Source organism: Geotrypetes seraphini, chromosome 8 (assembly GCF_902459505.1).
Source record: "Geotrypetes seraphini chromosome 8, aGeoSer1.1, whole genome shotgun sequence".
NCBI lineage: Eukaryota > Metazoa > Chordata > Amphibia > Gymnophiona > Dermophiidae > Geotrypetes > Geotrypetes seraphini.
In genome coordinates, this window is record NC_047091.1 from 190,878,325 (window position 1) to 190,893,401 (window position 15,077).

Below are 15,077 nucleotides of genomic sequence, written 5' to 3' on the forward strand. Positions count from 1 at the left end.
GAGAGCTCTTTGCAGAGTAGACAGTAAAAGGAAGCCTAACATCCCACATGGAAATGGTTGTGAAATGCTTTCTGATCCTGTTTGGATGAAGAATCCCAGATGCAGTTGGTATTATTGGGTAACGAGGATTGCAACTGCTCCTGGCAGAAAATAATGCAGCGCTGGAATCCTGTCCTTCCCACGTATTTGTTCCCGAGAGGGCTTCTATAGAAACAGAGAACATGACAAAAGAAAGGCCACAAGGCCCAGCCAGGCTGCCCACAGATATGCCTTGACCCCCCCCCCCTTCCCCTTATTCATAAGCTGATTTCTCTGGAATCTAGAAATGTTTTTTAGACACATGAATTGAGCTGTGTGTAACTCAGACACAGTCGAACTCACAGCTTCTATCAGGCATGGACGTGGGAGGAAAGGAATACAGTGGAAAGACACCCTACCCCCACCCCCACCCTACCCCCACCCCATTTCATCATAGTCCTAGGGAAGATAATGCATCCGATTCTACTACTCAGACATGTCAGGGGGAGCTTTGCCTGACCACTTCAATGCCTGCTCCAGGTAGGCTGTGTGTGATGAGGTGACTTCAGCACTAGTCAGGGAAAGGGTAGCCTGCAAAGCCTTACTGCGGTGAAAAACTTTAGCACGTTCCTTCAGAGGTATAATTAAAAACTTAAAGGATCTGGGGATCAGTTTCCCTTTGAAGATGTGGGAATTGGGTTGGGCTCCCTTAGTCCAAAGTGATTTACAAGCCCAGGAACTTGGAAGTCAACATGAGGAGAACAGCTTCGGAGCCAACAGGGCCGGTCTGCCAGCTCTTCGCTATGTCCCTGTCTTCTTTCCATGTTAAGGAATGCCAGATAGAAAGCTAAACTCAGGAACACCTGAGGCAACAGGGCATGTAGGAACTGGCTGATATGATACAGCTAGGCAAGAGACCGAAGGGGTTTGCCTAGGCACTGCTATGATCACTCAGGTTACAGAGGAATTCTCAATCACCAAAAATATCTTTTTTTATATATATATAAAGGGAGCTTGTTATGACAGATTAGGGTGAGTATATCAAGCACAATGGAAGATTTATTTTGAAAGACAAGAGCTCAGTTTGTTAAAGGGATTTGTTATAAAAGGGGATCACCGGGGTTTGGAGTTTCCATTAGCCACATGCCTAGACCATAGGGGGTGAGTGCTTCAGCTTACAAGGAATTAACACACAGACACCTTGTCCCCCTGCCACTCCTTTGACGTGGGACAGCCCATGGGGCCTCTGAATAGGATCCTCTGCAAGTATTTTTAAACTCACCGGGCCAAATGTTTTAAGAAATTAATTCAGAAAGCTCAGAAAATGCTTGAGCAGTGCCAGGGAGTTCTGAGAGTCTTTAGCCCACAGCCCCCACCGAATGGGCCTCCATATTGGTCTCTGGGGACTGCCTCAGGCCCAAGATCTCCTGCTGATTGCCAATGAAGAGGGTCTGTGACTACTACATCCCCTTTCCCAACTTTTTTCAGTTGGAACAACTTCTCATGCTTGGGGGAACACCTCCACAGGTTCATAGCACCCCTAATATTGAACAAACTCCTTGAATTTGTTAGAAGAGAGAGGACACAGCACTTAAGCATGCTCTTGGAGGAGAAGGGGCACAGAAGCAGCAAATCTGGCTCGAGGGACCACTGGACAGTTTGTATTTGTTCACCATCGTTAGTCTGGAATATAAAGAGCAAATGGGATGTAAGGAGCAAACTGGAGATGCACAGAGAGGGAGGAATGTGAAAGAGGGTGACCCGTCAAATCAGCGCAGGACAATTGCGTGCACGGACAAGTGCGTGCCGGCAGTGGATACTATTTTGTTTTTTGAGGGGTGGGGTGGATCCCCCCACACTACACTTTATATATTCACTTGCTATCTTGGGAGGGGGCCTGAGGAGTCTAACCAAATCAGGGCCTTCCAGTTACAGGCCGCAATTGTCCTACGCACACTTGTCCGTGCGCACAATCGTCAGGGCGCCTTTGTCGGAGCGCAGTTGTTCTGCATGGATTTGTCAGTGTACTATGAAAGAGCAGTGATGGACTATCAGCATTTCAATCTAGTATCTTCTCATGGTTCTACCAGGAAGAGGAGGTTTGTCTAGAGCAGGGATCTCAAAGTCCCTTCTTGAGGGCCGCAATCCAGTCGGGTTTTCAGGATTTCCCCAATGAATACGCATGAGATCTATGTGCATGCACTGCTTTCAATGCAGATTTATTGGGGAAATCCTGAAAACCCGACTGGATTGTGGCCCTCAAGATCCCTGGTCTAGAGCAACTCGGTGGCAGTGAATAAAATCAAAGTGTAGGAGACTGGGAAAGATGGAGACAAGCTGTTGGCAGTTGGCAACATGTGGCTGCCAAAAAATGGTGGTGAGGGGAGAGCAGGAGAGGACTGAGAATACAGGAATAAGGCTGGTACTGTTGTGCAGAGCTGAAGGGATCAGCATAGAGCCACCACACGTGTATCTAAAGACCATTGTGTGAAGGACAATTTAGAGAATTTTCAGCATCCATCAGAACTTGCAGGCCAAAGAATCTTGGTACTGATGGACCTGCAAGTAGATTATGAAAGGAAAGCAATTTGGATTTCTTTCTCAATAGTTCGACTGAATTAGGTATTTCCTTGTCCCTGGAAAGCTCCCGGTCTGAGCTTGTACCCGACTTTGCTTCCTTGGTTCTCAGTTCATTAGGCTTCTCCACTCCAGCAGGAAATGTCCCTTTCAAAAGTAACTGGCTGCTACATGCAAGAAGGAAGCTACCATGGAGAAGGCAAACTGAAATTCTTGTAGGTTGCCTGCCTCCACCTACTGTCCATCTTCCCCATGAGGAAAACTACATAGGCTGTGTATATTATGCAGAGTTCCCCCAAGGAGAATGGAGATAATTTTCAAAGGAAAGTTTTCCATGGATACATCTTTGTTTGTCTGGAGAGTTCCTTTTAAACCAAGGGAAGTGGTGGAGAGGAAAACGGTGATGGAATTCAAAAAAGCGTGGGATAAATTAGAGCAGTGATTCCCAACCCTGTCCTGGAGGACCACCAGGCCAATCGGGTTTTCAGGCTAGCCCTAATGAATATGCATGCGAGAGATTTGCATATGATGGAAGTGATAGGCATGCAAATTTGCTTCATGCATATTCATTAGGGCTAGCCTGAAAACCCAATTGGCCTGGTGTTCCTCCAGGACAGGGTTGGCAACCACTGAATTAGAGTATCGCTAATTAGAAAACAAAGGATGTAAATTAAAGTACTAAGGCTGGTATTGGACAGACCTGCACGGTCTGTGTCCCATATGTGGTGATTTGGTGTAGGATAGGCTGTGGTGGGCCTCAATGGGAACATGAGGATGTTGCTGGCCAGACTCCATGACTTTGGCGGTATATAAAAATTATTATTATTATATCCTGTAAACAGGAGTGAGATTGGACTGCAACTTCAGCATTTGGAACCTATGGTCCAGAAATATCAAAGAAGAGACAAGTTAATTTAATCATGTATTTTTTAATAGGTATAACTTATGGGCAGACTGGATGGACCATTTAGGTCAGGGGTATCCAATGTCGGTCCTCGAGGGCCGCAATCCAGTCGGGTTTTCAGGATTTCCCCAATGAATATGCATTGAAAGCAGTGCATGCAAATAGATCTCATGCATATTCATTGGGGAAATCCTGAAAACCCGACTGGACTGCGGCCCTCGAGGACCGACATTGGACACCCCTGATTTAGGTCTTTATTTGCCGTCACTTACTATGTGAGATGTGGAGGGTGAGGGTGGCCAGTGTGACACACATTTTTAAAAACGGTGATCCAGAGAGTCTGATTCTGTGCCAGGCAAAAAGGTTGAAGCTACACTAAAGAACAAAATTGCTGCCGATATAAATAGACTTGGCTTAATGAGAATGAGTCAGCATGGCTTGGTAAATCTCGCCTCACCAATTCATGACATTTTATGAAGCTGTGAAAAAAACAAGTACTGTAGATAATAGTGGGACGGTTATTATGGTGTATTTGGATTTTCAGAAGATGTTCGACAAAGTCCCTCACAAGAGACTCCTCAGGAAGTTAAAGCATCATGGGATAGGAGGCAGTGCCCAAAAGACACAGGGAACAGGGTCACTACTGGAGTGTCTCAAGGACCTGTACTGGGACCAGTGTTGTTTAACCTATAAAGATCTGGAGATGGGAACGATGAGTGAGGGATCAAATCTGCGGATAACACAAAATTATGACTAGTTATTAAAATGGAAGAGGGTCATGAGAGAATTGGAAACTGGGCAGAGGGAATTTAACGTGGGCAAATGCAGAAACAGAATCCCAAACTACAGGACCTAAGAAAAAGCTGTTGAAATCTGTAACCCCTCGTGCTACGGCCGCTAAAAAGCAATTAGAATGTTTAGGAACTTTTGAGGACAGATAGAGCTCAAAACTGAGAATTTTGTTATGCATGTGATGCGTCCACATCTCGGCTGATGTGTGCAGTTCTGGTCACCCCCATCTCAAAACAGATATAGTGGAATTATAAAAGGTTCACAGAAGGATGTGAGAAATGATAAAAGGGACAGAGCAGTTCCCTTATGAAGAGAGAAGAATAGTTCTCACGGTGGCCAATCCAGGTCCCTAGTACCTGGCCAAAACCCAAGGAGTAGCAATCACTGGCTTAAGTTAATTGGTATACTGGATGATTTTATTTATTTATTCAATTTTCTATACTGTTCTCCCAAGAGAATTTATTCAGATACTCAATTCTTTTTCTCTGTCTGTCCCTCCATCTAATGTACCTGGGACAAAGGAGTGTTAAGTGACTTACCCAGGGTCAAAGGGGGCAGCGCTGGGCTTGATCCTGCAACCTCAGGATGCTGAACTTGCAAACCTAACCACTAGACCTCTCCTCTGCTCCTCTCTGAATTTATTGAGGATCAGTGTGTTTGAGCCAGTCTGGTGGCAAATGCTGCGTTTCACCATACAAAGGACCCAGGTTTCTGCTCCTCCCGGGTTGGGGACACTGTAGCGGGATATCCATAGTGCTTGCAGGAAAGGAGTCTCAACCATTCCCCAACAGCAACACCTAGTGTCAGACCTAGAGTTCAGAAGTGAGGTGAGATTTGTGGCCCTGGTTGAGGACTTCCTGATGTAGCTGAGCTGAGATGGGAGTGTGATATGTGATATCTCAGGAGTAGCCCCTAACTTAAAACTACAGTACCTCTACTTCCAGAAGCAGGTGAAAGCCTGGCTCTACCCCCAAGCCTTGAATACTTGCGGTGACTGACTATTCATTCACTCTGTATCTGGACCACCTTGCAGTCAACCCTGCATCTAAGAGAGCACCTCATAACTTCTTCAGCTGTACATGTTCACCTTCAGTTCAGCCACCGCTGGCTTCTCTGTCTACGTCTCAACTGCTCTCAGCTACCTATTCAAGTTTCAAGTTTATTCAAAGTTTGATATCCTGCTTTTTCAGAATCAAAGCAGCTTACATATAGGTATAAAAATCTAAAATTCATGGGGGCAGTGGCAGACTGATTGACAGACAAAACCAAAACAAGGTTTGACATGTGGTAAAAGGGGACAAAGTCCCAGGTTTTGAAAAGCCATCCAGACCCCGAACATGTTCTCAAAAGGAGGACATGTCCAGGAAAATCCAGACGTCTGGTAATGCTAGGTAGCAAGCTTCATCCTGTGAGGAAAAGTATCTTAATGTTGATAGACTGAAGGCGTCTATGAACAGGAAACTTTTTAGGTTGGCTTTAAATTTCTCGAGTGATGATTCATCATGGAGAAAAGTTGGGAGTGAGTTCTATAGAGTGGGTGCTGTCACAGAAAAAAATTGTTTTTCTTATAGTATCGTAAAGGAAGTGGCGTACTGAAGGGATAGTTAGGAGATTTTGAGAATTCGATCTTTGCACTCTTGCTGGGCTTTAGGGAATAATCAGTCTGTCTATGAATCCTGGAGAATGGAACAATTTTGATTTTATAGGTAATTCGATGAGAGAGTGGTAGCCCATGTGCTTTTATCAGAAGGGGGGGTCACAGGGTTGAATTTTCTTGCTTTAAAAATTAGTTTTATGGCCGTATTTTTAATAATTTGTAGATGTCTTAATTCCTTTTCACTAACTCCTTGGTATAAGGCGTTACAGTAATCTAGATGGGAGATTACTAGGGAATGAATCGAAATATTTACTGAAGACATTTCTAGAAGACTCAAGATAGAACGAATCATATGCAACCTATAGAAACATTTTTTCACAATGGAGCTGATCTGTTGGCGATAGGTTAGTTTGTTATCCAAGTTTATTCCATACCGATTCTTGTATCCTGCAGTGTCGGCTAGGAATCATTGCGGCTTACACAATATTGGAATGATACATTGATTGCAGAAGAATAGGTTAGTGCAGTGACCTTATGAGCATCCTAATTGTTCTAACGTGTGCCTAGTCAGATATGGAATTACGGTATTATGCAGACATCTTGTTTATGACACTTAGATAAGAGTCAAGTCAGGTCTCACAGACAAGGACAGCAATGCAAATAGAGGAGTTGTGAGCAAAAGATGTCGTGTATTCAGCGATGGGTAATCCAAGATATTCTTTATTAATAGACAATACGATGTGGACTGATGGACTCGACACCGGCAATGTTTCGGCATATGTGCCTTTATCAAGAATCTCTATCAGAGACATCAAACGGAAAAAACTGTATGATGGCCTTCTAGCCATACAGGCAGCAAAACTAGACCACCAACTCTCCAATCTACTAATCGCGACCCAAGACTACAAAACTTTCAGAAAAGAAAGAAAACCCCTGCTATTCAAGAAATCCATGAAGACTAACTAAAACCGTATGAAACATTTCAATCCTCTGAAGCAACCCGCTCTACTCTGTAACACCTCTGGACATGTCCAGAAATCCTCTTCTGTAATCCGCCTTGAGCCGCAAGGTAATGGTGGAATAAAAATCACTAATGTAATGTAATAACGCTTTTTACCCAGAGGGGTATTTTGTTGAAGATTAACGCTGTGACTTAGAGCTCCATAGCCACAAGGGAATTTCTACAGCTTTAATGTTCTACGATGAGTTGTGAGTAGGGTGTTTCTATTATTTGAATGCATTTTCCATGCTGCCTCTTATGAGTTATCATATGATCCTTCTACTGTGCTGGTTAATTGCGACTATTTCTGTAGCCCATTAGCTCTATGTAACAGTCGTAGCCCGGTTACCCAAACGCTAACATGCAGTCTGGGAGGTAGAGAGTTGGCTTTTATTGACACAGAATTAGGGTCTGCTTTCGGCACAGAAATGAGCTTCTTTCTGAAAATACCCTGCCCTTCTCAGTTTAGTTTAGTCAGTCCAGAGTTTAAGGTATAGTTCAGTGGGCTCCTACCTCAGTTGGGACACAGTTACAGTTCTCTCCTGATCCTCCACATCCATCCTTCCCTCTGGGACCCCTAGTTCTGATCCTGGCTCCTCCTCCTCTACTTCCTGGTTTGGCACTTTCCTCCCCTCCCCCTCTCCTGAAGCTGTCCTTGCCTTTCTTCCAGTTGGCCAGGAGGGGGAGTGCTGGGGGTTCCTCCAGGAAACCATCTAGCTGGGGAGCTGAACTAACCCAGGGAAGGGGCAAGGTTTTATAGCCTCTGTCACACCCTCAGTGGCATAGGAGGGGGGGCACTGGCAGCCCTCCTCCTCTCCACCCCCACACACGTGACCCCTTCCCTTCCCCCGTACCTCTAGTTGAAGTTGTCACTTGCGTTAGTCAACAATGTGCTCTTTACGACCCCGTCAGCTCTCCTGCTGATGTCACTTCCAGGTGCCACGCATAGGAAGTGGGAACACGAGGAGCACATTGTTGACCACCGCAAGCAACAACTTCATCTAGAGATAGGGGGGAAGGGAAGGGGGCACACGTGGCAGGCGGGATCAAGGATGGAGCCGGGGGAGGTGCCCCCACCCTGACTGCCTCTCACCCTCTTTCTAGAATTCAATTTTCCATCCCCAAGTTGACCACATTGATTGTTGTTCTACTTCATTTGATCATTTCAGACTTGTAAATTTTATGCCATGTTGGGCCTGTTGCAAACCATCTAAGGTGAATCTCTTTCTTAATGGTGGATAAAAAATCCCTCCCAAATCAGTAAAACAGAGGGGGGGGACGTAAGTGTGTGTTGCTCTGGGGGGCCTCCTAGGTCCAAGACAAGTCAGTGCTTTTAGGCAAAATGAGGTTTTTGAGCAGGAGGAGTTAATAGAAGTTGCGTGCCCTTTCTGCCACCATGTGGGCCTTTCACCACCCAACTCTGTCACTGCTCATTTCCCAGGCACTTTGTGCTCTGGCCTAGGGCTGATCAGACCATGTCCCTTTCAACCCTCTGAAAGTGGAGCAGGAAGAAGCAGTGACGTTATCCCGAGCCACATCCAAGGAACAAAAAGTCAGCAATCAAGTGGTGAAGCCTGGAGGCCAGATGGGATTCCACTTCAGAGACTGTTTTCATCATGATTCATTTGATTTTGAAATGGGATTGGGACTTCCAGCTTTCTCTCTCCTTGATTTTTCTGTACAAATTATTTTCTTTACACTTGCTGAGGGAAAGGAAGACATTTTCAGGCTCTGGGTTCAAACCCCGTGGTGCTCCCTGTGACCCTGGGCAAGTCACTTAATCCTCCACTGCCCCAGTTACATTAGATAGATTATGGGGGAAATGCTTAAAATACCTGTGGTTGTAAAACTCCAAAAAGGTGGTACAGTATAATCTCATTATAACGGATTGCTTATAGCAGAACCTCGCCTATAACGGACGAGGTCTGCTGGTCCCGGCCGTGTGCCTTTATAAACATGCAGAAAATCATCACATATAGCGGACTCGCATTAAATGGACTTTCGGATATAATGGGCAACCAATTTGGTCCCCAGAGCCACTTTTAGCTGTAGTTTTATTCGGCTATAATGGACATGCAGGCTCCGCCTACAAGGCACGTAGATTGCCGGTGATACATTTCAAAATGCAGCCCAGAAGAAAACGACAGAGTATTTTTCTTTCCAGTACAGTATGACATAAGGCTTTAGAACATCTTTTAGTGTTCTGGTTTTGCAATCATTTCATGCCATATCAATGTTTTGCTGAGTTTTGTTATTGATGTTGCTGATATGCTTGTGCAGTGACTGTTGTTCATTGATTGTACGTTGTTTCAAGTTGAACTAAATAAAGTTTTACAAAAATGCAACTCTGGATATAACAGACTTGTTTTTCCAGGTCCCTTGAAGTCCATTCTAATGAGATTATACTGTATATAAGAACATAAGCAGTGCCTCTGCTGGGTCAGACCAGAGGTCCATCACGTCCAGCAGTCCGCTCACACAGTGGTCCATCAGGTCCAGGACCTGTATAGTAATCTTCTATCTATACCCATCTATCCCCTTTTCCTTCAGGAAATTGTCCAATCCCTTCTTGAACCCCAATACCATACTCTGTCCTATCACACCCTCTGGAAGCGCATTCCAGGTGTTCACCACCCGTTGGGTGAAGAAGAACTTCCTAGCACTGGTTCTGAATCTGTCCCCTTTTAATTTTTCCAAATGCCCTCTCGTTCTTGTAGTTTTCAAAAGTTTGAATAATCTGTCCCTCTCCACTTTCTCTATGCCCTTTATGATCTTGTAAGTCTCTATCATGTCCCCTCTAAGTCTCCACTTCTCCAGGAAAAAGAACCCCTATTTCTCCAATCTTTCAGCATATGAAAGGTTTTCCATACTTTCTTTCAATCGTGTCGCTCTTTTCTCAACTCTCTCGAGAATCTCCATATCCATAAGATACGGCGACCAATATTGGGCACAGTACTCCAGATGCAGGTGAACCACCGCTCAATACAATGGCAGGATAACTTCTTTCGTTCTAGTTGTAATACCTTTCTTGATAGTACCTAGCATTCTATTTGCCTTCTTAGCGGCCGCTGCGCACTGTGCCGATGGCTTCATTGTCTTTTCCACCATTACCCCCAGGTCCCTTTTTTGGGTACTCTCACCCATTAACAGCCCCCCCATCGTATAACTGTACTTCGGGTTTCTGTTTCCTACATGCAAGACTTTACATTTCTCTACATTGAACTTCATCTGCCATCTCATCGCCCATTCTCCTAGTTTGTTCAGGTCACTTTGTAAATCTTCGAAGTCCTGTTTAGTCCTGACTCCACTAAATAGTTTGGTGTCATTTGCGAATTTTATTATTTCGCACTTTGTCCCTGTTTCTAGATCATTTATAAATACATTGAACAGCAGCGGTCCGAGTACTGACCCCTGTGGAACACCACTTGTGACCCTCCTCCAGTCCGAGTATTGGCCCTTCACTCCCACCCTTTGCTTTCTATCCGCCAACCAATTTTTGATCCATCTATGTACGTCACCTTACACCCCATGGTTCTTCAGTTTCCGTAGTAGGTGTTCATGGGGTACTTTGTCAAAGGCTTTTTGGAAATCTAAGTATACGATGTCTATGGGGTCCCCTTTGTCCATCCATTTGTTAATTCCTTCGAAGAAGTGCAATAAGTTAATTAGGCACGGTCTTCCCTTGCAGAAGCCATGTTGGCTTGTTTTCATAAGTTTATTCCTTTCTAGATGCTCATCGATGCTATCTTTTATCAGCGCTTCCGCCATTTTCCCCAGAACCGAAGTCAAACTTACCGGTCTGTAGTTCCCCAGGTCACCTCTCGATCCTTTTTTAAAGATGGGCGTAACATTAGCTATCTTCCAATCCTCTGGGATCATGCCAGTTTTCAGGGATAGATTACAAACCTGCTGTAGTAGTTCCGCTATTTCCTCCTTTAGTTCTTTCAGTACTCTAGGGTGGATTCCGTCCAGGCCTGGAGATTTGTCAGTTTTTAATCTATCTATCTGCTTGTACGTCTTCAAGGCTTACCTCCATGGATGTTAATTTTTCTGCTTGATCTCCTTTGAAGATTTTTTCAGGTTCCGGCATGTTGGTTGTGTCTTCATTTGTAAATACTGACGAAAAGAACATGTTAAGTCTTTCTGCCACTTCTTTTTCCTCCTTTACCACTCCTTTCCTATCTCCGTCATCCAGCGGTCCCACCTCCTCCCTTGCCGGCTGCTTCCCTTTAACATATCAGAAGAACGGTTTGAAATTTCGTGCTTCCCTGGCTAGCCTCTCTTCATATTCTCTTCTTGCTCTTCTAACCACGAGGTGACATTCTTTTTGATGCTTCCTATGCTCTTTCCAGTTCTCCTCGGTTTTGCCCTTTTTCCATTTCCGGAATGAATTCCCTTTCCCTTCCCTTCCCTCCCCTCCCCCTTCTTATTTGTAAATGGTGATTGATGCATAGATGTTATCTTCATAGGGTTACTACTACTATATATTATTTCTATAGCGCTGAAAAGGCGTACACAGCACAGTAGACAGTCCTTGCTTAGGCAGGACATTACAGGGTTGGGGAGATTATGGCAGAGGAAATGATACAATGGGTTTAGGTATCTGACAGCAGTGACATGTCCTCCTAAGCAGCTGTGGGCAAAGAAAACCAGCATTGTACCTAATCAAATTGCTCTGTGTCATTCGAATTGAGTCCGAAGAAAATAATATTTACGTCCCACGTTTGAGACTCATTCCTTTATTACAAAATCTTTGGCACTGAGTTTATCTCCAGTGCGTCAGCATAAAAATTCTGTTTCATGCTAAAAGTATACGGTTCAATCTTGAGACTGCGGGAGGGTGTCCGGTTGATTCCCACAGTTGGCGCTGAGCCTGGGCTGTTTCTGGGGACTAGCTAAAAAGTGCTATTTGTGTGGCTTAATTTGGCTGCTAGACTTGGCAGGTCAGCGTTTAAAATCGGCAGCTATTGTGCAATATAGATGAGGATGCGGATGGGCAGTCTGGATGGGCCTTTATCTGCCATCATGCTTCTGTGTTTCTATATTCAAGAGGGTCTGGGATAAGCATATGAGATCTCTCAGAGAGAAAAACAGAATAGTTACTGCAGATGGGCAGACTGGATGGGCCATTATCTGTCATCTTGTTTCTATGTTTCTATAGCCAGCTAAGTTTTAGCCACTAAGCGGTACTATCCAGTGGAGACAGCCAAATGCTGTTTAACCGGCCAAGAGCCGTTCCTGTCTAGTTAAATGCCACCGAGTATTGAATGGGAATCTGGGATGTCTCTCACTTGGCAGACCCTAGAGCTGGCATAAATTCCCAAGAGATAGAACTTGTAACCTGCTCTTCATACATATACCAGGTTGACGAATTTAAAATCCACGTTAATGTCTCAGCGTAGGGCAGAACTTCTCAAATTGTGGGTTCCCGTTGAGGGTCATGACCTGGTTGAACTCTGCAAAGGTGAATCACAACGATAGATCAGCACCACCTCTGCCCCTCCCCACTTGCTCTGGGAAACAGCGCTGAAGCTGGACCTATCTTTTTAACATGCGTATTGTAATCTATGAGACTTACTTGCACAGCGTGAAAAATATCTCTTTTTTTTGTAGAGTGTTATACGGCGAATGGTGCGGACTACAGGGGGAGTCAAAACCAGACGTCTTTGTACGGAGGCAAACCGTGTTTGTTCTGGAATGAAACCTTCCAGCACCCCTATAACACCTTGAAGTACCCCAATGGCGAGGGCGGTCTGGGGCAGCACAACTACTGCAGGTACGATGACATCATAAATGCCAGTGCCGGGATCCCAGACAAAAGATGGCAGCGACATTTGGGACCGTCCTGGAGCCCTGGCATAAAGGATCGCTCCTACACATGAAATACTATGGGACCCTGTGCAGAATGGCCCTGTCCTAACCCTAATGGCGAGAGGAGTGGGCTGAGAACTGGGGGATCCAGGTTCAAATCCCACTACAGCTCCTCATGACCTTGGACGAGTCACTTAAACCTCACTTAGGAGTTGATACTTAATGGTGTTTAAGTGGGCAGGAGAGGCCTTTGCCCACCTAGATCTCACTTGCAGGCCATTCTCAGATATGTAGTGACAGATGATTGCTGATTGCTGCCTCTGAACATCCCCTCTGACCGCCACGGCACTGTGTGGTTCGAGGATGGAGTCAGGAAGAATCTGGCAGTTGTTTTCGTGATGGCAGATAGAACCACACAGAAGGCAGGTCTTCTCTTCACCCGCTTAGCTGTGTATCAGCCGGTACCCACATAACTTTAATGCTCAGTGGCTAATCCAGATGCTCAGTGCCACTGGATGGATATGACCCAGCACTGAATATTTGAGCTTAATTCGGTAAACCCCAGGGGAAGAATATCGGACCCTTAGATCAGTGCATCTCAGCCTGGCCAATGGGGGTACATCCACCACTCCTACTTCCTGTCTCATTATCCTACTGCAGTGGTTCCCAGACCTGTCCTGGGGGAATTCAGGATATCTACAATGAATATTCATGAGAGAGATTTGCATGCAGAGGTGGAAGAGGAGGTTCATTGCAAATCTCTCTCATGAATATTCATTGAAACATAGAAACATAGAAATAGACGGCAGATAAGGGCCCACGGCCCATCTAGTCTGCCCACCTTAATGTCCCTCCCCTACCTTTGCCCTGTGAAGAGATCCCATGTGCCGATCCCATTTGGCCTTAAAATCAGGCACGCTGCTGGCCTCAATCACCTGTAGTGGAAGACTATTCCAGCGATCAACCACTCTTTCAGTGAAAAATAATTTCCTGGTGTCACCTCGTAGTTTCCTGCCCCTGATTTTCAACGGATGCCCTCTTGTTGTCGTGGGACCCTTGAAAAAGAGGGCATCCGTTGAAAATCAGGGGCGGGAAACTACGAGGTGACACCAGGAAATTCTTTTTCACTGAAAGAGTGGTTGATCACTGGAATAGTCTTCCACTACAGGTGGATATCCTGAAAACCTGGCTGGCTGGAATTCCTTCAGGACAGATTTGGGAATCACTGCAGTAGGGTAATGAGGCAGGAAATGGGAGAGGAGGAGGAAGTAGTTATATGCAAAACTGTCTTTGGGTTGAAAATGAAAGTAAAACGTGAAAATGTTCCTCAGGTGGTCTTTTAGGTGGCTAAACGGGGGGGAAATGGGCTTTTCTCCCTATTGGCAATGTTTGAAGTTTCAAGTTTATTGGTGCTTGATATACTGCGTATAACAACCTAAGCACTTTACATTAAAACATAGTTTAGAAGAAAAAAAATGTACTTACATGGGAGGTAAACACAAACTCTTCTAAGATAGAGGGGGAGACTTCACAGGAAGAAGGAGGAAAACTGCAAGGGTTATATTGTTTTTTAAAAAGAGAGAGAAGGGTGCAGCTATGTATAAAATTAGCCCATGTCACTATCCTGGTCTATACCAGAGGGAGGCAATTCATTCCTCAGGTTTTCAGGATCTCCACAATAAATATGCCTCAAGGAGCCAGTGCATGCAAATCCATCTCATGCATATTCATGGTGGAGATCCTGAGGACTGAATTGTCTACCCCTGGTCTATACAATGAAACATCTTTATAAAGAAAGATTTTTAGGTCAGATTTGAATGTAGCAACATTTGATTCTTGTCTCGTGTTTAATTCAAGTTTCAAGTTTATTTAAAATTTCTTACACCGCCTAATCAAGCCTTCTAGGCGGTGTACAAAAAAACACCAAAACAATGAAGCCGTCGGCACAATGCGCGGCAGCGGCAAAGAAGGCAAATAGAATGTTGGGCATGATAAAGAAAGGAATCTCGAGTAGATCGGAGAAAGTTTTAATGCCGCTTTATAGGGCAATGGTCAGACCCCACTTGGAATACTGCGTCCAACATTGGTCTCCCTACCTAAAGAAGGATATAAAACTGCTGGAGAGGGTGCAGAGACGAGCAACAAAACTGGTGAAGGGTATGGAGAAACTGGAATACGAGGACAGACTTATAACACTAGGATTGTTCTCCCTTGAGAAAAGGAGACTGCGTGGGGATATGATCGAGACCTTCAAAATACTGAAAGGAATCGACAAAATAGAGCAGAGAAGATTATTTACACTGTCCAATTTGACACGGACTAGAGGACATGTAATGAAGCTAAGGGGGGACAGGTTCAGGACTAATGTCAGGAAGTTC

General features: G+C 44.9%; 1 protein-coding gene across 2 annotated transcripts in view; it reads left to right on the top strand.

Moving 5' to 3' along the window:
- The window catches only part of KREMEN1 (kringle containing transmembrane protein 1), a 123,402-nt gene that overhangs the window by 42,517 nt on the left and 65,808 nt on the right, over positions 1-15,077 (top strand). For both annotated transcript variants that reach the window (XM_033956118.1, XM_033956117.1), the window contains exon 2: positions 12,502-12,664. In XM_033956118.1, coding sequence (XP_033812009.1) covers positions 12,502-12,664 — 163 coding nt within the window. The remainder of the gene's footprint in view (positions 1-12,501; positions 12,665-15,077) is intronic.